We start from the raw sequence: 23352 nt of genomic DNA on the forward strand, positions 1-23352 counted from the left end.
AATTCTGTTGTTCCCTGATCTGTAAGCTAATCACCTATATAGATTACATTATGTTCAAACCACTTACTATAGAAACTAGGTACCTTGTTCACCCTCACAAGGGAATTCATCCATAAATTTGTTTTCATAACATATTCTCCTGTTCGGGGCATATTTGCATCTAGCTTTAAAGCCAGTAAATATCATGCCAAAAAGCATTTTTTCTCATTCTGGAGAAGGTCATCACATTTTCATCTCCAAAGGAACTGGTATCTAATTTGGTATATTTCATATTAAAGTAAATTGACCAATTTTCTGTGAGGTGGAAGAACTTTACGAATCCATGTTATTTTCAAAGCTTATATAAATTTATCAATATCTGTCATTGCCAAACCATCTTTAGTAAAAGTCTGAATCATACCTCCATTTTAACTTTGTTCACCTTTGAATTCTATATAAATGTGAAAAATAATTCATTTAAGTCTCTGATATAATTTTGCGAAGGATTTGGTAATGAGATGAACAAACGATTAAGTTCTGGAATAATGAAGGTTTGCAAAACCGTTATTTTACCAATTGGTGTTAAGGATCACTTTTCCCAATGTATTAAAGAAGTTTTATTCATTTCTATTTTATTTTCAAAATTCATTTTTATCAGTTTATCCAAATCTACTGAAAACTTTATGTACAATTATGTAAATTCATTTTTATCAATTTATCCAAATCTACTGAAACCTTTATGCACAATAATGTAAATTCAATCACCTACTTTAACCTTACTTAACCTGTGATGAAATGTTTCTGCACTATACTTCTTGCTGCCTATCCAAACTGTGTTTGTTTTGGCAGTGTTAAGTTTCAGCCCTGAAATCCTTGCAAAGAAGATCAATACTTCAATAGAAGATTCCAAGGATTCATAAAAGACATCAAGAATTAAAGATCAAACTGTGACACTGTGACTGTAAACATTCTGTTTCCTTTAACTTGATACCATTGATTTTTTTTATTATTCTTTAAAAGTATAAACAATATTTCTGCACATAATAAGAAGAGATATTGGGTTATTAGATCACCGTGTCAAAAACCTCTGGAAATTTTGAAAACATGTGAAAGAAAGCCATTTTGCAAAACTGCAGATGAGATATTGCAATAAAAAGTTTTAGCCCAGTGCTTTATACTTTGTCCAAAATTTAACAAACTTAGAACATTATGAATAAATTTCCATGAAATACAATCAAATACTTTTTTCAGAATCAGTTACTAATAATAACTGTAACTCTTCTGTAATGTGTATACAATCCTTTGTATGTTCACCATTGTATCTAACTTTTTCAAAACCAGTTTGATCCTCAGATAGTATTTTATTCAGTACTGCTTTAATTATTTTGGCAATACATCCTGATGCTAGTTTGTATAGAATATTAAGTAGAGAAATTGGACACCGGTTCCACAGGTACTGCTTAGGTTTATCCTCTTTGGGTATGCAAGTTATAATACCTTGTCTCAAACAGTTAAGAATGATCCAGTTTCATAAGCTTCATTAACTGTTCAAACTACAAATTCCCCAACGTCAATCCAAAAGACTTAAAATTTCAGCTGTTAAACCATCTGATCCTGGGTGGGCCCCGAGTGGCAGAGTCCTCTAAAGAGCTCTCCATTACAGATCACTGCCATCTCACCTCTGTCTGCGTGGAATTGAGTCTCGGATTCGGCCAATGTGGGTATGTGAGAAAGCCTGCAAATAGCTTCTCGTGGGTTGGTGGTTCTTTCCGGGGTTTTCCCGGGTTCTTCCTCCACCATTAATAATGGCCGCCATGTATAGCATATTGTGTGCTGAAAAATAATGTTAAACCACAAAACAACAACAACAATAATAATAATAATAATAATAATAATGAGGACTTTGTATAGCGCCTAATCTTTAGAAGCTCTAAGTGCTTTACAACATTAGATAACACCTATAAGATAAAAACATATATAATGATATGATTACAAACACAAACACCATGAAATTAGTAAAAATAGAAGAAGAAAAACATGCTGAAAATATTTAAGGTAAGAAACATTATTAGGTCTTTAAGTTTGTTCTTGCAGTCAAAATAAGTGAGTTTTGAGAGCACTCTTGAATGGGATCACTGTGTCTTTATGTTTCAGTGGGCAATTCATTCCATGTTGCGGGGCCCTGGTATGCAAAAGAATGCTGTCCATTTGACTTTGTTTTCATAGTGTGAATAATGAATATACGACTGTCAGAAGACGAGCGTAAGTATCTTGCTGGTGTACACATGGGTGAGGTCGGATAGGTATGTTGGACTAGAGTCCGTCTATGAAAAGTAGCACAGAGAACAAATTTTGTGTTTGATTCTGGATTGAATGGATAGCCAGTGTAGGGTACAGAGCAGCTGGGATAAATGCTCTGATCGTGGTACTCTAAGTATGATTCGAGCAGCTGCGTTTTGAACTTTTTGAAGTTTCTGGAGTAGATATTGAGATGAACCAGACAGAATTGAGTTACAATAGTCCAGTCTTGAAAGTACTAATGAACACACAAGTGTTTCAGTGGCATCAACTGAAAGATATTTGGCAATGGAGCTGATGCATCTCAGCTGGTATTTCATGATAGACTACTTGGTGTTCTGGTAGATAATAACGTATCATGGACTGAACATATCAAACATATCAGCAAAAAAGTATATTAAAGTTTATGGCTTCTCAGTAGAATAAGACTGGCTTCTCAGTAGAATAAGACATTTTCTACCTAAAAGGAACAGAAAACTATTTTATAACAGTTACATACAACCCTATTTAGACTACTGTAATACAGTATGGGGTAATTCAAATGATAAAAACATAGCAAAGCTGGCACATCTTCAAAAAAGTGCATTAGGGCTAATATCCATCCAGAAAGAAAGCAAGGAAAACTTAACTGGTAAGTTAAAAATATTACCTATTAAAAACTGAATGTTTGAGAAAAGCCAAATTTATGTACAGGATATCCCATAATAGTGCTCCTGAATATTTACAATCACTATTCCAGTATAGGCTACCTGGTAATACTTCCCACCTGTGATCCAAATCTACAAACAGTATAAAATTAACAAACAAAATAAGGAGTTATTTAAAAAAAGATTCCAATACTCGGGAACTCTGCTCTGGAATAGTATTCCAGATGAGATTTGAAATGCCCACTCTATTTCCTTCTTCCAAACCCAATATATCCAGTGGCTTCAAAGATGCAGCTAAAATAAATAAATTCCTTTGTATGAGAGCCTCAAGGTAGATTAGGTCTTCGCTGATTGTTTTACACTCTTTAAATAAGGTCATTATTATTATTATACAACTGAACTCTGCCATGGCCTCAGCAATATCTAACTGTATATCAAATTTAAGTCCAACAATAATTTAATGAGTTGTTTTGCAAAAACCAAAGTGTGATGGACAGATGGAAGGACAGATTGTATGACAAACAGGCACAACTGAACATCCTTTTCTTTCCATGAAAAGCAGGTCATTAGAACAGTAATTTCATTAAAATTAATATATGCCTAAGCAATGCAATCTGCAACTCATTCTGGTGAAAGTAAATGCAAAGAAGAGCACATCTATAATTAGGATTCTGATGCATGTGTAAGTATATGAAAAACAATTACACATAAACTTATTAAATTTTACAGAATATTTCTTCAACTTCATGGACTCGTGCCTCAAATATATCACAGGTATACACATTTATAATATGCAGGGTTGTAATTGCTTTATGTAAAACATACATGTGAAATGATGTAGTTTCTACCCTCTGCAGATATAGTGGAATGAATAAGTTTTGTTGCTCCTCCATTTGACTAACTGTTTAATGAACATCTGTTAGTGGATACTGGCAAGATAAGCATCTTGGTTGAGGTTTACCATTCAAGAGTCATGCATGGGTAAGGATGTGTCCTATATATGTGACACAATACAAACTCATTTCTGTTACATTTTTCTATATAAAGGGTGCCACTTTCCAACAACTGGTTTGATGTTCGGAAGCCTGTTTGTAGAATTGTTAATTCAGGCATTTCTTCCAAGTACTGCCAATTTTTTAGATTTCATGGAGTAAAACAATTTCATTGACTTCTCAGCTTTCAAAAACCAGAAATTCAAAGACCAAATTAAATTTGAATTTTTAGTGAAAACAACCAAATCTTTTAAAATCCACAAAATTTTCAGTGCTTTCAAAAATGTAATTTTTCACAAGACAACTAAAATGGCATAGAAATACATGAATTCACAGAGTACAGGACAATAGGATTAACAAGGCGGCCAAGATTTTAAAAAAATAGCATTAATCCTGGTTGATAATAAAATGATCAGAACATTAAACTGCAAGGATTAGAAAGAATGCTGTAAATTTACAAAACAATACCTGTAACTATCTTCTAAACTCCAAGTTCACACATTCCCCATAAATCAGAATTAACGGTATTTTTTTATGCTTCCTTAGTTTATATATTCCCCATTTTTTGTTTTCTTAGTTTGCTAGCTACATGCAACATACTGGGTGTGAAGATATGAAGCTATTTACCAATCGTCTATTCAAAATGGCGTTTACAAGACAATACTCATAAAAGAGGCATTTAAGTCTATGAGAGATCGATTGTTGTTGTTGTTGTTGTAGGGTTTAATGCCATTTTTCAGCACAATATAGGCTATACATGGCGGCCAGTATTAATGGTGAAGGAAGAACCCAGGAAAACCCCTGTAAGAACCACTGACCCACGAGAAGCTGCTGGCATATGAGAGAATGAATGTACATATCAAATGACATCAAATTAGGTTAATGGCTATTAAACTAGGCTAGTCACAAGATTCTGCTTAGGGGGTGCTCACCAGTTATTATGTACTTTTGAGAGAGTGATGTATGTAAGGTGAAGTTGTTTACATTTTAAAAATCCACAAAGGAGAGAATGCTGGCATACCTCTATGCCACATTAATGTAACTTAATGTGGATGATATTTCTTTGGATATTGTACTTTTGGAAATTGTACATGCACACTGCTAACTAAAATGACTGCCTCCTTGTGCTAAAAATATCAGCCGAATTAGTCTAAAGTACAATATCCATAGCAGCAATTAAAATAGGGAAAATGAATTAGCCAAACTAGACAATACCAGCTTCTGAAAGTGTAATGAATGAATTATCAAATATATAAAATGTAAAAAAGGTTATCAGCTCTTTTTTATACAATTTACCTCTGAAGTTCAGAAAGTGACAATGACGAAGTGGAGCTAGCAGTTTTTTGAAAGGTGCACATCTGGAGTAAGGCCAAGCTGTATACTCTATAACCCATATTACACCCATCAATCATACACCAAAATAAAGGGAATCTTTGAACTATACATAAGATATACAAAGTCTTTTTTAAATACCCAGTATAACCAGTGAGGAAAGCCGGGGAAATTCTTTTTCTTTAAAATCCCTATGCAAACTACGAAACTGTAGAGTGCCACCTTAGTGGCCATGTGATATTGATGGCAAAATGGCAATAACTCTAACAACACTGTATCTGAAAAGAGAAAACCTTTAAAGGGCGCAACAACATATAATAGGTAATATAACTGCTGGACAGCATCCAAGTCTTTGTAGAGAGTTGCAAAGCTTTGATGGTCACAAGGATTGTGAACAGAAAACCACAAAGACTTAAAAGTGAGACAGATAAGGTGATTATTTTGGGGCAACTACTTTTCTCTGTGAGACCCTAATACGGTAATTACTATAGGCCTCCGTCATTTTTATGTGAGGCCCTAATAAGGGAAGCAACTGTGTAGATTGTCTGCAAAAGTAATATTCCTCAATATGGAATCGGGTCACAATTGGTATCTCCAGTTCAGTAGCCACAAATGTAGTTCTAGTCTATTTTTAGAACATTTTTTCCTCTCTCATTTTGGTGGTGATAGAAGAGTTTTATTTATGCATGTTTGGTAGGGATTTAAAGGTAATTGTTTATTCTTGACAATATGAGCTCAGGGTGTGCTTGTCCATGTGTATTTCAGCGACAGTGCACAGTAAGCAATAAAGCCATGGTGATGATCCAGAAGTGAAATCTGTGTTCTGTTTACATGCTGCTCTGTTGACACTCCAGCATCACAAAAAGGAGCAGGTCAACCTTTGACAAGAACTTCACACTGAAGTCATCTTTGAAGGTTGTTGTTGTTGTAGGGTTTAACACAATTTTTCAGCACAAGATAGGCTATACATGGCAGCCAGTATAATTACTGGAGGAAGAACCCTGGAAAGAACCACCGACCCACGAGAAGCTACTGGCAGGCTTTCTTACGTACCCACACTAGCCGAGCCTGAGACTCAAACTCACGCAGACAGAGGTGAGATGGCAGTGATCCGTAACGGTGAGCGCTTTAGACCACTCGGCCACTCGGGGCCCCTCTCTGAAGATATTTTAGATAAGCATATGATTTGCATTGATTGTTACAATGTGGAAAGGTCAGTAATAAGAAACAAATGTGGAGAACATATAGTAAACTTAATTGTGTTCTATGGTCATATTCAGCTGAATACCTGTATGATAAGACTATAAGGGATATAACTCCAAAATACTCGACATGCAATTTATTGAAAGTATTTAAAAAGGTTTCTGTTAATGGATAAAATCCCATTCCAGAAATTTCCATTCACTTACCCAATGTTATGTTCTTCAAACAACCATGATTCTTCAAATTTGGATCTGACGGACAAAGTACCCAGGTCTTTGGTTGCCTCACCAAAATCAAGCACTATATTATCTACTCCATCTGATCGTTCCTCAGGGAATATATCTGGAAAAATTAAATGCACCCAATCATGTAATAAAAAAGGAATCACTGTGTCTCCACCCTATAAAATCCTTCACATGGTAACATGTTTAAACAGAAACAAAATCCAATTACAGGAACATGGCCTAGAATCTAACAATCAAGCTATAATAATAATATTAATAATAATAAAAAAAATTTATTATTATTATCATTGTTATCATCATTATTATTATTTATTCTTCTTCTTCTTCTTCTTCTTATTATTATTATCATCTATGTTTTGTGCAATGAGTTAATGAGGAATAATCTTCTGAGGTCCTTCAATGCAATGCAGAACTAAAATAAAGAAACATGATTGACACCTATGAGTTTTTGCAAGGACTTTTCAAGGACATTCCAAAACATCCATGGATTATTTTTCCTAACAAAAATTTAACTTTCTCTGTTATTATTGTTTATCAGTAGCAGCGGGGGGGGCGAATCCGACATTTTGTCCAAACGTTATTTGGCTTAATTGTTACTTTCTGCACTCAGCGGATCCGGTGTCGTCAGCGCCTGGTAAAAAAAAAACGACGTCGTCATCGTTGTCATCGTCGAGGGGCCAAATCGACAATTGTCCTGAACGTCATTTGGTTTAATTAATACCTTCTGCGCGCCGATCCCCAGCGTCGTCAGCGTCCGGTAAGCACATCGACGTCGTCGTCGATGTCATCGCCCCCCCTGCTGCTAAGTGGCTACTTGCAATTTAACCGAATATTTGGTCAAGTCCGATACGATATCGTGTCCGAGGATCATGTAAATTTATCGTTACAAATCCATGTGGGGTCGACTGAGCATGACTAAAAAAGTTTCGAAAAACATTAAAGTCCATGTCACCGCCGCACCATGTCTGCCAAATATTTCGTAGCGTGTGTGTATCAACGCCGTTGAATACAGCAAGAATATTACAGTTATCTCTGATTACTTTTGGAATCTGAATGTATCGTTGAGTGACATATATCACGTCAGTGTTTTTATGCCTGCCTCTGGAAAATATCCTAGCTGGGTTTTTTTGACTAACATAACGTCATCGTACACGACTAAATTGTTAACATCGCCATCAATATCATCGATACCTGGTGCATCATTGATATCTGTAATAAACTCAATGACATTTTTTTTAGCGATCGCTGATGCATTCTCGTTGAAATCTTTCAACACCTCGTAGCATCGTTGATCATCTACGCTAGGAGCAACCAAATACAACTTATCCCACTTCATCCATCTCATTATTAAATTGAGTAACAATTGCGTCTTGCCGGATCCAGATGGTCCGATGATAATCATCCGGATCGAGTTTGGTAACGCTGCAACATGCTTAACTGGTTCTCTTGTTTTAGTCGCTGAAAAGTCAATTATATTCATGTCTCTATACATAAATTATGGATCTATATTGTGTAAAGTGTAGAGTACGTACTGGCACAAATGATATGACAACCGCTACAACAAAAAATAACAGATCGGCGCTTACTGGCAAGTGTGCACAATGCGGTACAAAGAAATTTAGATTTATTTCTATTAAACCCGGGGATGTTTTAAAAAAAAGCGAGGAGGTGATATTGCAGCCAAGTTATCAAAACTCCCCGGAACCCCGTGGGCAAAGTATCCAGGAGAAAAACACCTCCCAGGATATAGCTACTGTGGCCCCGGAACGCGATTAGATATCAGACTCGATGATCAAAATCAGCCCAAACCCGGTGAGTATCCAATAAACGCTATCGATAAGGCGTGTCATGCTCATGATGTTGCTTACAAAAGTAGCGATCTGCAACAGCGCCATATCGCGGACGTAAAATTAATTCACGCGTTAAATGCTATTCCTGATAAATCATTCAAAGAAAAATTGGCCTCATGGTTGGTAAAATCGGCTATGAAAGGTAAATTAATGATTGGAAGCGGAGCTTCTCGCGCTGGTAATTGAAAACGCTAGCGTTTATAATAACAACATGGAATCCATCTATTATTCTCCGAGAGGATACTGGAAGGGGAAGGCCGCAATTGGTAAGCTTGCAAGCGCTGCAAAGGTAACAAAGGCCACTGCGGCTAATTGGTTATCCAAACAGGCTATATGGCAAATTTATCTACCACCGCCTAAACAAATCAACTTCTCGCGCTTTGATGTCAGCGTACCTAATGAAGTTCATCAGGCTGATATACTATTTCTGCCGCATGACAACGGTTACAAATACGCGCTAACCGTAGTTGATGTTGCGAGTCGATACAAACAAGCGGAGCCGTTAAAAACAAAGTCAGCAACTGAAGTAGCCGATGCGTTTGAGCGGATTTATTGAAGAGGTCCTCTGCGCTGGCCAAATCTATTACAAGTTGATCCTGGTAGTGAATTTCGCGGCGCTGTTTTATCAACGTTGAAACATCATAGCGTCGCGGTACGACGAGGTCATACTGCGCTACATCGTGATCAGGCAATTGTTGAACGATTCAATCGGACTGTTGCTGAACGGTTATTTGGATATCAATAGGCGAAGGAATTCATCCAAGAAAAACGATCTCGTGAATGGGTCAAAAGGTTGCCAGGCGTAATTGCAGCGTTAAATAACGAGATTACCCGAGCAATCAACATGAAGCCCAGCGACGCGATTAAATACGAGTATATACCCGGAAAATCAAAAATAGATAGCGTTTCCAAGCCGATTCTCGGCCATGTTACCGTGAGATATCTGTATGAACCAGGAGAGCTTGAAGGCGGTAAAAAAAAGAGCTACTGATCCTATCTGGAGTGTTACCACGCATAACATATCAACGATAACACGATCAACTAATAGACCACCGATCTATGGACTGGATTCAACTGCCCCACAGCGAGGGTTTACACGCGAGCAACTACAAGTGATACCTGACGATACTCAATTACCCCCGCGTGGTCTTAACTAGCGCCGTTGCGTCTATTGCACTCAAGACAGGTCAACCTCACATTGTTTTTGACATGACCGAGACTGTTATCGATCCTGTCCACGGTAAATTGGCGAGCGTCTTTATCCGAATAGCGCCAACTCATTATACAATTACAACTCGCGCAGTGATTATTCTGTTGTTGTCGTAACGCAATTATTAATTCGGCATCAATATCAAAACGCCGCTGTTTTTTTTTTATCCTGTTGGCGGTAACCCGAGAGTTTTCTATCAATGACGCTTGCATCGATGATGTCGCTGTCGTTGGTGACTTCGTCACCGACTCCGTCAATAACAATTCTTCGAAGCTGATTTATCCTCCGTACTCGGGACACTGCAAGATAGACTAGATTCGACCATTCGATGCGATTATCAACCATCCAAACAATTGTGTCCGTGATGGTTAGTCCCTGCGAGGAATGTATTGTCGTTGCGTATCCTAGCGTCCACGGGGATTTATCAGCACGTAGCGCGTCCTCAACGACGCTGATATCAACGAGCACGATATCATTCAGCACGAGAATTTGTTTTTTTGTCCCTGACGCTGTCGGGGCCGGGATTTCAACTTCAATGTTCTGCCGCCGTGTATCCGCGGGTCTATAACATAACGGCACTGGACGCGTTGGAAACTTTTCCTTATGCAACGTAAACAACCTCCGCTGAAGTGTGTCCCTGACTATCTTTCTACTCGCTACAATCAAATCGTTTGGTCTCCATGTTTCCCAGAATTCATTTAACGGCGTTTCCGGAATCACCTCGCGAATTATTTCACATTGAATTCTATCCGGCTGTAATCTGATTAATTTTTTAACCCCGCGCAGTTGTTCATCAAGTGCCCGGTAATCAGTATCGGTTTCTTCATAATAGTCCACGAACCCGCTCAACCGCTGTATTCGCGCGCAGTAACCACTCAAGAAACATTTGTAAAACATCTAACGAAACAGTACATATTTCGTCCCAGATGATAACTTCAGGAATAAATTTTTCACCCATTCGATCAGGAGTCCACTCACCGCCGCTGTATCGAAAAAAGCTGTGATAAGTAACGGCGTCAACATTTCGTTGTTTTATCTCTCGCGCTAGTCTATGGGTCGGTGTAAGCACGATTATACTTGCCCGCGTTCGAAATAATTCAATTGCCCGAGTCGTCTTTCCTGACCCGCCACAGCCGCTTAAATAAACCGTCTTGTGTCTACAAATTGGATCAGAACACGGTGGTGCATTAGACCATTCTGATAATTTATCGCCGCGTAGGTAATTGTTCTCAACGGCGACATCCGCTGACGGGGAATAATCGCGTCGTATTTCATTTTTAATTCTCCATGTACCCCAACTCTCGTCCGGACTAGTAAACCCGGCTACGTTTTCCTTGTACGCTACGTCTATATAAAATGAATCAACGGCTACTCTAACCGCGGTGTCGGGGAATCTATTTATCATCGAGAATAAATTGATAGCGGCGTAACCCAGCATAGACGCCCTCAAATGCGGGTATGCCGGGCTGTCTCCATCGCTGTAGGTAACAACTGTACCCAACTTTGTTCCATTGGACAAGAAAGCTGTTTCGCAGTTCACGTATTTATTTTTTGCCACTGCGTCCTTGATTACGAAATCATATTCTGCGTCATCTATAATCAGCCGTGAGCAATATCGTTTGTAGTCGCAGTTTTTTCCACCTTGTGTGAACTTACCGATTATTCTTCTACCGAGATCTTTTGCCTCGTGGTTTCGTTGGTTGAATATCCTCCTGGACCATTCGACGATATATTCCTCGTCGGCATCGATGTGTTTCTGGATTCGTCAATTATGCTATCTAGACGCTCTGGTTCTGGTAACCAGACTTCAGTCTGCGCCCGATATGATATAATCGCGTCACTGACAATCAACGAAACTAGCATTTTACAATCAATCATATACCGTAGCAGCGCTATTGGCAACCACTTCTTTTCAGCCATGTGTCTACCGATCCAAATATAGCAACAGCGATGAAGTCCTGCCGCGAACTCAAATGATACTATGCGAGCGAATCCGGTTAAATCAAAATCAGGCAGTGGTCCATTAATAGCAACACGAGTCATTTCATGTCTGGGGTGTCCAAATCGTCTAAAGTACTCAGCGGCGGATCCATACCCGAGAAAACTCGCTGGATAACAGGCAACCATATCAACGGAAATCATAGCGTCGTGGTTGTATTCAGTGTTCCATAGTCCACCGTGATAGTATTCCAAACAACTGGATTGTACATCCGGTAGAAATTCCCTGCGCGTTGGGCTCCACGCATTTTTCCTCGCTGCAACATGAGCCGCAACCGATGGAATCGTAAAACAATTTGTTAGCAGTTGTTCATCATGCTCTTCAAATTCCATGGCGGTTTTTTTCATCCTGTTGTGAAATGCTTCAGTGCGATATAATTCACCGTTTGGTCTTACAAACTGATCAAAGGTATCAGCGCTGCGAAGTAACCACACTGATACAGGGTCGTTTTTACACAAACAAGCAATAGCATCAAATAGTTTCCTCTCCGCGAGAAAACCATCTTGTATAAATTCCCCCGGGATATACTTTACCGTTCTATCCCGTGGAAACACTGTGATCGCGGGCGTCCATGCGTGTTCGTTATGATCAATAATTTTGATTGGGGCCCCATTTGATTTGTATAATACTTCACCGGTTATCGTTGTAACGGTTATTGGAAATCTCAACGACGTTTCTAATCTCGCTATGTCGCTGATGGTTGCTCCACGCTCTTTTACGGTTAGTTCCCACTGGTTGATTTTGCTACGTCGTAAATCAGTCAATTTGTTTCCTCGACACGCATTTGTAAAATGCTCTATTACTCGTTCTGCTACACAATTTATCCCCGTTGACTGTTTCATTGGTTTCAGTTTTCCGATATCAGGTTTCTTATTTAACGGGTATATTCCATAAACAACTGCTGTTTCAGGATACGCTCGTTCATAGTATGGTCTGTCAATTCCGGTTAACAGCCCCGGCTTGGAGTCGCGGCTAACAATGACTGTTTTCTTGTCGCTGAGAACTGGTTCAAATTTATCACGTATGATCCAATCACCTGATTCCACCCGGACAATAAATTTTACTCTGAAGAAATACCTTTTACCGTCAAGTTGTGATATTATCGTTGCTGCGCGGTTGTTGTTCATGGTAGCATCAACAACGCCATCAATTCGAAATGTTGACCAACTATGAGATGCACCATCACGCTTGAATTCATTGATACAATCGCGTATTTTACTCAACAGGGTTCTATCGTTTATTAACGCTTTTGGTGCGTCCTTGAGGACTCTATCGAGATTGAACTTAATATTTTTCCAGGGCTTAATTGCTGCTAATCTCTCGAACTCATCCATATAATTAAAACAAGTATTTAAATGAAAGAATATAGTATAATGAATCACTGCAAATGGTTGATGATTGGGTCGACAACCCCGTGCAATAAATCATGTAGAGGTGAATTCTGCGGGTATCATTTACAAAGCGTTCGTAATGGTTCTCTTGGCCCCCTCCCATGCTTGGTTTGCCACGTCGGTGTAAGAGGAAAATCGCAGTTGTGTATCAATTGTGGCGGAAAGCGATACAGGGAACTAAAACGCTATTATGACAAGCGAATTAAAAACGCCGTCATTGACCCTACCGCTGACTTCGTCATCAAAACCCCCCAAGACTACGTTGAAAGATTCATAATTAAACCAAATAATAAATTAGACAAATAGTATTATTATATAAATGGACCAAGAATTTCAGCCGCATCCTGTGCTCGTCAATTACGAGGCATCTCGCGACGGCATTGTTAGAAACCGCAAACTGAAGAAGCCGGTTGGTACCGTAAGTAATCAGGGGTATCTGATGTTTGGTGCCGGAAAGAAGTACCATGTTCATAGGGCGGTATTTGAGGTATTCAACGGATTAATCGAAAATGGACTTGTGATTGATCATATTAATAATAATAAGACTGATAATTCTCTTATAAACTTGCAAGCTGTCTCGCAGAGTCAAAATACCAAAAAAGGCCAAACCGGTAAATACCCAAAGAAAGCAAAACCCGTAAAGTCATTTGATACAACAACTCACGAGGAAAAAATATTTCAGTCGATGAATGAAGCCAGTAGATACTTTGACATTTGTATCGCCTCAATACGAAAAGTAGCAGAACGAGTATATCAAACAACAATCTCAAAAAAGACCGAGCATAGAATTCGATTTTCATATGTAAATATCAGCGAGTGACGAAGTCACCGGCGCCTATGGCGCTGACGAAGTCGCCATGACAATAAATTGTCCATTCCGGAAGAAAACAAAGTATTCAGTATTGTTGAACACCTCGGGATTGATACACGGGGTTTCTTTTTTTTTTATTTAAAAACAAGATGTTTTATAGGAATAATGAATATCGAAGACATCAATAATATATTAGCCGAGATTTCAAAATTAAAAAATCAAGGAATTGAATTATCTGATGGTCTCGACAGTGAAAAAATATTATCCGATTATGAGATTATTAACGAACAATCGAAACGGGGGCGTTTTACCCTGGCCCGCGAGTACTTTTTTATAAAACGATTACAACATACGATCAATGAAAACTTGTACCAAAATGACGCAAATGCATTCATTGGACTATTCACTGCCGTTGAAATAATACGAAAAAAACTCGGACGTGTTTATGAACGACGCCGGGAGATTTCTAGTAAGATCAAAAACATTAGAAGGATTATAGACGAAAACTCCGTGGAGCCCCCGATGGTACACTCGGCGGGAAATTAGAAATTGCGGAGCAATTTGCAATAATGGTAGGCGAATCACTTACTACTCGGCTAGCCAGAGAGCGGCTAGCAGTGCTTAAAAAGTTCATACCGTTACGAGACAGGGTTCGAGAACAACTTCAAACGCGGCAGCAACTACAAACCGATTTTACTGTTGGAAGCGAACAACTCTTTGCCCCGGTAACTAAAGCGACCAAAGATGTTACGGCGGCAACTGTACCCGTCCTCGATGCGCTTGAAAAGATAGCGGCTCAGACCGAACAAACAAAAAGGTCTTTAGAAACACTAGCGGCTGCTACAACACGGAGGCCACCACCACTCGCTATAACCGAACCACAAGAACCTTATGTTACAATGGCCGACGAAGAAGAACTAGGTGCTACCGCAAGAGAACCAGAAGAAGAAATACCGGAAGAAACATCGGAAGAAAAAGAGAAAGGGGGGAAGATACCCCGTAATGTGCTTAGAAAGTCCACAATAGATCAAATTAGAGACCTCAGCAGCAGGAGGGAAGAATTAATTGATTTTGCTGCCAACAATTTTGCTAAGAAAACACGAGATAAGGAGCATATCAATAGCGGTTACGAGAAAAATATAAAGTCGTTAAAGGATTGGACAAGAATGGTGTATTTAGCGAGTAAACATAAAGATGTATTACTACGTGGTGATGGTCCCGATTACGACGCATTCCACAAGGAAGTTGAAAAAAGGGTAAAACTAAAAAAAGGAAAAGGATACTCTGTTGGTAAAGAATCCTACGGCGTTACCTGTCCTAACAGTGTTCTCAGTGATATATCACGGCTAGAGGTACTAATCGGAGGAAAACGAGCCGGAAATAACTCTCCGGAAATAATCAATGAGGCCGCTGATATTTGCAGGCGGTTATTTACGGGCGGTATCATGGACGTTAGTGCGTATCGAACGCTCATAGACGAACTCGTGGATGATTAAAAAAATTATCGTTTTGTTAATTTTGACCGTTTTTGGTCGTTTTTTGAGGGCAAAAACCCCAGGAAATCATTTAGAGAAAATCGATGTTTTTGCTGAAAAATCGAAACAAAACGACTATAGGCAACAAAAAACGACCAAAAATGACTAGAAACCGGAAAAAAACCGGATTTTTATCGAGGGCAAAAACCCCAGGAAATTTTGATAAAATTTATTCCGGTTTTCCACACGGCGGTGGGGAGGGGTGATGATCACAATCACTAATTGAAAAACCGGTGTTTTTATAATAAAGATGATCATACACTACAACCACGATAAACCAGTACTCGTCTACGTGGTAAACTCGCGATTGCCTGTTTACCGCGCGTACTATGGAGATGGTCTCGGTAGCACCATTGCGGGGTTATTTACAAGAATGGCTCCAAAAGTAGCGCCGTTAGCCAAACAATTAGGAATGAAGGCTATTGATGTTATTCGCGATAAGGGTATTAGTGCTATTGGAGATGTTGCCGGAAAGGCGCTTTCTGCTGCAAAGGACAAACTAATGTCGTTGGTGAGGAGAAAAAAGCAAAAACCACCGGTGATGCCATCAACGACAGTGATGCCTGCGAATGTCAGTAAAGTAATAAATAACGCCGTGGAAGAAAAACTAGAGTCGTTGGCGACGACTCAGTCGTTGGCGACGACTCCCTCGTTGGCGGCTCAGTCATCCGCCGATGCGGCAACCAACGCACTCATGAACGCGATAGCGGGGAGTGGTCTACGACGAAAACGACGTTGATGGATTTCAATTGAAAACACCGACATGAATAATAATAGAAATGTTTGCGCGAACCGCTGATCCCGCGTTTGATATGGATGCCCCAGTGCGCAGGGATGATTCTGTCCGTGATTATCAATATTATTCTTATTATGCAGCACAACCCGACCTACGATCGCGAATTGAACTTCAAGTCCAAGATACCAGTAAATATTTTTTGCCGTGTGAAGCGTTTATCGAAATCGAGGGAGAACTCGTGACAAATGCTGCCGATAATGCACCATACGCAGATGACAATCGTGTTCGAGTTGGCTTTGTCAACAACGGTATCATGGCGTTATTTGAGAGTGCCAGATATCTTATTGACGGGCGAGAAATTGAATCAATAGAACGCGAGGTTGATGTTGCAACGACGATAATTGGGCTAGCAAGATACTCAGATGATTATACAAGATCGGCGGGCCCATCTATGATGTTCGCAAAGGATATCACTAATAACGCTGATCACTTTCAGTACGTTAACGTGCTGGTAGAAAAAGATACCGCAATTGATCAGGCTGAAGCAAATAACCCAGATCGCAGAGCAAAACCAGGCGTTAATTTCACTGTTATAAAAAGTCTTAACGGTAATTACAATATGGGATTTGCAACACGAGTAGAAATGTTGCAAGGACCACGCCGAAAGTTTTCATGCGCGATTCCACTCCATCACATATTCGGATTTTGCAGAAATGTCAGAAAAGTTATCTATGGGGCTAAGCATACAATCGCGCTAACGCGAAGGGGCGATGATAACAATGCAATATGGCGTGCTGCTTGCGTCGCTGCCGGTAAGGTTGTTTTAACTAAAATAGCATTGTGGATGCCGGTGCTGACTCCATCAGTTACCACGGAAGCACGATTGTTAGCATTTATGGAACAGGGAGGAAAATCGTTGTTGAGTTGGCTAGCGGTAACAACTGATGCTAAAGAGGATAACGTCGCCGATACGTTTACATGGCACTTGGCATCAAAACAGGGTGTTTCAGCCCCGCGTCATATATTCATAGCGCTACAGAATAGGGAACGATTGGGTAATCAAGAACACAGCCATATGATATTTGATCAATTAGGAGTCGGGGATGTTTCGCTGAGAATAAACGGACAACAGGAACCATCCGAGGATATACAGCTTAATTACGGCGACAACCATATCGCACGTGTGTACCATCGATTGCTGTCATATATGGGTCGTGATCAAAACGTCGACACTGGTTTGCAAATATCACAACTTGATTTTAAAAAACTGTATCCGATTTATTATTTTTCGTTGGAACATCTTGATTTAACGAGGCAATCCGTCGTTGATATACACTTCCGAGCTCGTATAGCCCCGGGTGGTGCCAATTACAGAGCGGTTGCTGTCATTCTCGGCGATAAATCAATGCTGTTGGAAGGTGTTGGTGGACGAATGAGAATCATTGATGCACCAGTGGAAAACATGTAATTGAAAGCACAAAACGCGTTTACAATAAAATGTCGTATAGTGTCGTCAGTGTAGAGTTGACTGATGGTCAAGTCAAGAAATTACGATCAAAGTCGGCTAAGCAATGCGGGACCACAATAACGCTGAAGCCGTCGCAGATGGCGGGTGGTAATCATAAGATATCGTTGACGGCGCGTCAAATAAAACATTTCAATAATGCGATGAAGAATAAAAAGGGTGTTCAGATAGATTTCTCGGCCGCAGCGATTAAAAACATGGAAAAGACCGGTGGGATATTTCCGCTGTTAGCCGCGATTCCAGCTTTGATTTCCGCGGCGGCCCCAGCAGTGGCTAAGGCGGCTGCGTTAGGGGCCGTTGGTACCGCGGCGGGAATGGCACTGAAAAAGGCAACCGGGAAAGGCTATAAAAAAAAACGACCCGTAGCCGGAAAGGGTCTAAGACTACCGGGAACCCCGTATTCATGGTACTCGGGAAAGGGTCTAAGACTACCGGGAACCGTTTATTGACCCGGGGGTCAATGACTCCTATGTCTAATTTTGATTTAATAGACGCCGCGAACGCGCTAGCGATAAAAACTTCAGAGGTGTTTTTATGAGGGATCAATTACCGGCGGCACCAAGGAATATTGAAACAGGCATAATTAACCTCGATGGGTCCTCCGGAGCGGAAACTCATTGGGTTGCGTACGCGATTGATCCGCGTGCGATCGTCTATTTTGATTCATACGGGTTAGCTCCGCCGATCGAGTTTATGCGGTATATCCGGGCGTGTTCAGCCCGGGCGTGTTCAGCCCGGGTTTTTTATTCCACGTTGCCAACACAGCAGTTAAGCGACCCGCCGATATGCGGCCGTGAGGTATTAAACGTACTCGCGGCGATTTCATCATCGCGGAAACCACCTCATGTGGTTGTAAACGAATACACTAGTGGGGTCGTAGAGGCCCGGCGGGTTAATTAGAAACGCCGTTTTTTTTACAATAACGATGATTGATATTTGGGGACGACCGGTTTCGGCGCTGAAAAAACCCACGGAAACGCCCGCCACCGATGACATAAAAAAACTAATCGAGGATGAAATCGCTGATACGTTGAATTTAACCAGTGTTGACCCAGGTGAAATAGTTGTATTTCAAGACCGCCAGGGTAAATTGAAATCCAGTAATGTGTCGCTGGATGACGTTTTAACACGACAGCGTGACGCCGCCGAAGACACTATCGCGTTGTATACCAGCGACGGGCGACTCAAACCGGGTGAACATATATCGGCGGTAACATTAATCCGAGACGGTTTTACAAGGTTGGATAAATCGGTGACCGAACTTGACGCGCAGGTGAAAAAATCTATCACCGATATACAACTCACTACCGCTAGTTTTTTCGGGACCCCGACGGTAACCGAACCGAATCTTGCGGAGATAAAAACTACTATTTCGGAGTTTACAACGCTGTCGGGCCAATTTTACACGTTACGAAAAAATGTTAACAGGATCGATAACAACTTTGATAAATTCTTTGGTAAAAAAAATGTCAAGCTGGATGAGATTACAACAACTATAAATGATATCACTGCGTATGGACAGGAAATAAAAACAATTAAAACTGATGTTGAAGCGAACAAAGAGAATGTAGACGCGAATGGACAGGAAATAAAAACAATCAAAGCTGATGTTGCAGCGAACAAAAAAAATGTAGACGCGAATGGACAGGAAATAAAAACAATCAAAACTGATGTTGCAGAGAACAAGAGGAATATAGACGCGCATACAGGGGAAATGGGAACGATCAAAACTGATGTTGCAGCGAACAAAGGGAATATAGACGCGTATAGAGTGGAAATAAGAACAATCAAAACTGATGTTGCAACGAACAAAAGAAATACAGACGCGAATACAGGGGAAATAGGAACGATCAAAACTGATGTTGCAACGAACAAAAGAAATACAGACGCGTATAGAGTGGAAATAGGAACGATCAAAACTGATGTTGCAGCGAACAAAAAAAGTGTAGACGCGTATGGAGGGGAAATAAAAACAATCAAAACTGATGTTGCAGCGAACAAAAGAAATACAGACGCGAATACAGGGGAAATAGGAACGATCAAAACTGATGTTGCAGCGAACAAAAGAAATATAGACGCGCATACAGGGGAAATAGGAACGATCAAAACTGATATTGTAGCGAACAAAAGAAATATAGACGTGCATGAACAGAGAATAGGAACGATCAAAACTGATATTGTAGCGAACAAGAATAATATAGACGCGCATGGATGGAGAATAGAAACAGTCAAAACTGATGTTGCAGCGAACAAAAGGAATATAGACGCGCATACAGGGGAAATAGAAACAGTCAAAACTGATGTTGCAGCGAACAAAAGGAATATAGACGCGCATACAGGGTAAATAGAAACAGTCAAAACTGATGTTGCAGCGAACAAAAGGAATATAGACGCGAGTCGGCAGGAAATAGAAATAATCAGAACTGATGTTGAAGCGATTAAAGACGGACTACCGAGAGTAGCAGAGCAATTCGAAAAAATAAAAAACCCTCATGAGAACATCATCAACATAGTATACACAATTCGGCATGGATCATTCGATTGGACTCCTACACAGAATACAGTAGATATCACCGCAACTGTTAAGGGCATTTATCGATTGACATTGATTTCGGCGATGCAGTTTAGTATATCATCGTCGAGTTCATCCGGGTTTAACAATACAGTGTCAACAATCATTGACAAGGATACAATTGAACGGTTTATAATTAAGGCCGTTGATAGCAGTCTATTTAGGACAAACATCACATGGTATGTGGAATTTGTAGCGAATCTAAGTAATTAAAAACACTAGCTCTTTTAAAATAAAAATGACCACCAGGGTAATTGAATCAGAGGTATCACCGACGTCACATCAATATCGATTCGATACCGCAAAAGAATTCTCCACGAATTTGAAAACGCTTTCCGAACAATACCGCGCAAAAATAAAAAAATACCGCAGAAAAATAACCACCATCGACGCGGTCGTGTACTCGGTGTCGGGTATAGTAGCCGGTACCGGTGTTATTTTATCCACGGTAACCACGATAGCCCCGATCGCTGTTCCAATCGCTATCTCCGCGATGACAACAATTGCTGGAGTCGCCAACGCAATCACTAAAAAGATATCATCGTGTTTTCAGAAAAAACTCGACGAGTATACAGTAAAACATCAAATAGTATCCAACGCGTACTCGAAATTATCCGGGTTGATCTCGTTATCGATTGATAATTTGTTCATATCCGATGTTGAATTCTCCACGATGGTCCAGTTGTATAGCTCCGCGATGTCAAAAATCGAGGATTTTTAACTGGAAGCCGGAACCACCTGGTTGTTAAAATTAGACACTAAAGACAACGAATAATAATAATGTCGCTGAACCCCGAAGGGTTTCAATTACTTCAGCGGATCGCGGAGAACACCACTCCGGTACAAACAAATATGATATCAATAACGTCAACGAAGCCAGAATTCAGTGTGAACTTCCCGTCGCCGGTTCCAGTGAAGGAAATAGCGCTGGCAAAATTGCGAGTATATCACAGTTGGCCTAATATCCGAGCGGACGCATTTAACGGACAACAACCTAATAACTCGCTGGTTTTTGCATGGACAAATAAACCCAATGGAACCCCAGACTGGAAGGAGGTTACAATACCAACTGGGTCATACCAAATAGAACAAATCAATAAAGAATTTCAACGCAGGATAAAATCGATCACAGGAAAAGAATCAAAAATCGCCATTACGGTTCATGAACCGACGTTATCGTCGACGATTGAAATAAGCACACCGGGGTATATGGTTGATATTTATAACAGTTCAATAAGAACCATACTAGGATGGCCTAAGGAAATCCCCGCGGACGCCCCCCCATCAACTATCCTCAGACACGATAACGGAGATGGTGGTAGGCATATTGCTCCATACAACGTAAATATTGCATCGGTGATAGCGATCAATCTGGTGTGTGATGTTATCGAAGGGAGTTACCAGGTGGATACCAAGCAATCAAATCAAGCTCAACAGGGGTATATCCTTTATTCGTTTTCACCAACAGCCCCTCCGGGATTTTTAATCGTTGAGAGTCCGATTAATCCGGTCTATATGCGATGCCATAATCGGCTTTTAACGAGAATTAATTTCAGACTTACCGATCAGTCAAATAACCTAATTGATTTACAAGAGGAGGAGTTAGTGATCACTCTGTTTGTAAGATCATAGCAGCAGGGGGGGCGATGACATCGACGACGACGTCGATGTGCTTACCGGACGCTGACGACGCAGGGGATCGGCGCGCAGAAGGTATTAATTAAACCAAATGACGTTCCGGACAATTGTCGATTTGGCCCCTCGACGATGACAACGACGACGACGTCGTTTTTTTTTTACCAGGCGCTGACGACACCGGATCCGCTGAGTGCAGAAAGTAACAATTAAGCCAAATAACGTTTGGACAAAATGTCGGATTCGCCCCCCCTGCCGCTTCAGTACATAAGTCAATGTAAAGTATAACAAAGCAGATAACTAATTAATTTGCTTTCAGATCCATCTACCAGTGTAATGTGTCATTTGATGTGACCAGTTATACTCAGCAATTACTTATCCTGCCACTGTTACACAGATATACCTATTTTAATGCCAAAAACTAACCGTCCATTTGATGTGAATATATCCTCCCCCAGAGTGGAGAAAAGTCAGAATGACCTTTTGCACACCACTCTTTATGTCGCATGGACAAGTGTGTAAGGTAGATATTTCTTGTCATCTTTTTCATGTACGCCATACTGTGTAGACATCTGCCAAACCTATCACCAGAGAAATTATTCCTGTAGTAACTCACCATTAATAAATGGTCTTATTCTGCTATTTTTAATTGATCTTAGTATTACAAATGTCTGTTTCATTTTTTAAGAAACCATATCATAGCCTTTTTCCCTTTAAAACTGAGTTCTTTAAAAGGCTTCTGATGTTACCTCCTGTTTCATCTTTTAGGTGGACACATGTTTCTAACATATATACAAAACAATGAGGTACAGGGAAGTCCTTGTGTTCAAAGGAAAATAACAATATGCCCTACCTAATGTTGAGGACCTGATTTCTCTTCAATTTCACATTGTATACTTTGAATTTTTGCCAATGCTTTGCATTAACATTCCATATGTACTTGAATGTTGCTTTGATAAATAAAGTTCAGACAAATTATCTTATTTTTCAATCATAAAAACTACAGGTAATTTTCATGAAGTCAACTCTGTTGTTTACTTGATGCATCGAGTGTTCTTAGTTCATTCACAGGTGTGTACACAGCACAACACTGAATACAACCATTTGAATTTTGCAGCAACATCACACGATGTTCTTAGTGCATACACAGGGGTGTACATCATATGACTGAATACAACCAGGTGAGTTTCAAGGCAACAACAAGTGATTTCAGATGACATTATTTCTTTATTACATGATAATGTCAAGACAGTCTGTGGGACAGTGGGACCACTAAAAGGGCAATTGGGATACTCACACAGACTGCATAAGTGCTCTAAGTGCACCAAAAAAAATGGTTGCACTTTTTTAAAATTATGTCTTATATCAAGGCAGCAGGATCATTCCCTCCCC

General features: G+C 40.1%; 1 protein-coding gene across 1 annotated transcript in view; it reads right to left on the reverse strand.

Annotated features, from left to right (window-relative positions):
- Positions 1-23352, reverse strand: part of LOC149801207 (complement C3-like) — a 333137-nt gene that overhangs the window by 124643 nt on the left and 185142 nt on the right. The window contains exon 18 of the mRNA XM_089955246.1: positions 6658-6793. Within this exon, the coding sequence (XP_089811372.1) occupies positions 6658-6793 (136 nt within the window). The remainder of the gene's footprint in view (positions 1-6657; positions 6794-23352) is intronic.

This window comes from Sinohyriopsis cumingii, chromosome 4 (genome assembly GCF_028554795.1).
Source record: "Sinohyriopsis cumingii isolate HCF-2022 chromosome 4, ASM2855479v2, whole genome shotgun sequence".
In the NCBI taxonomy this organism is placed as follows: domain Eukaryota; kingdom Metazoa; phylum Mollusca; class Bivalvia; order Unionida; family Unionidae; genus Sinohyriopsis; species Sinohyriopsis cumingii.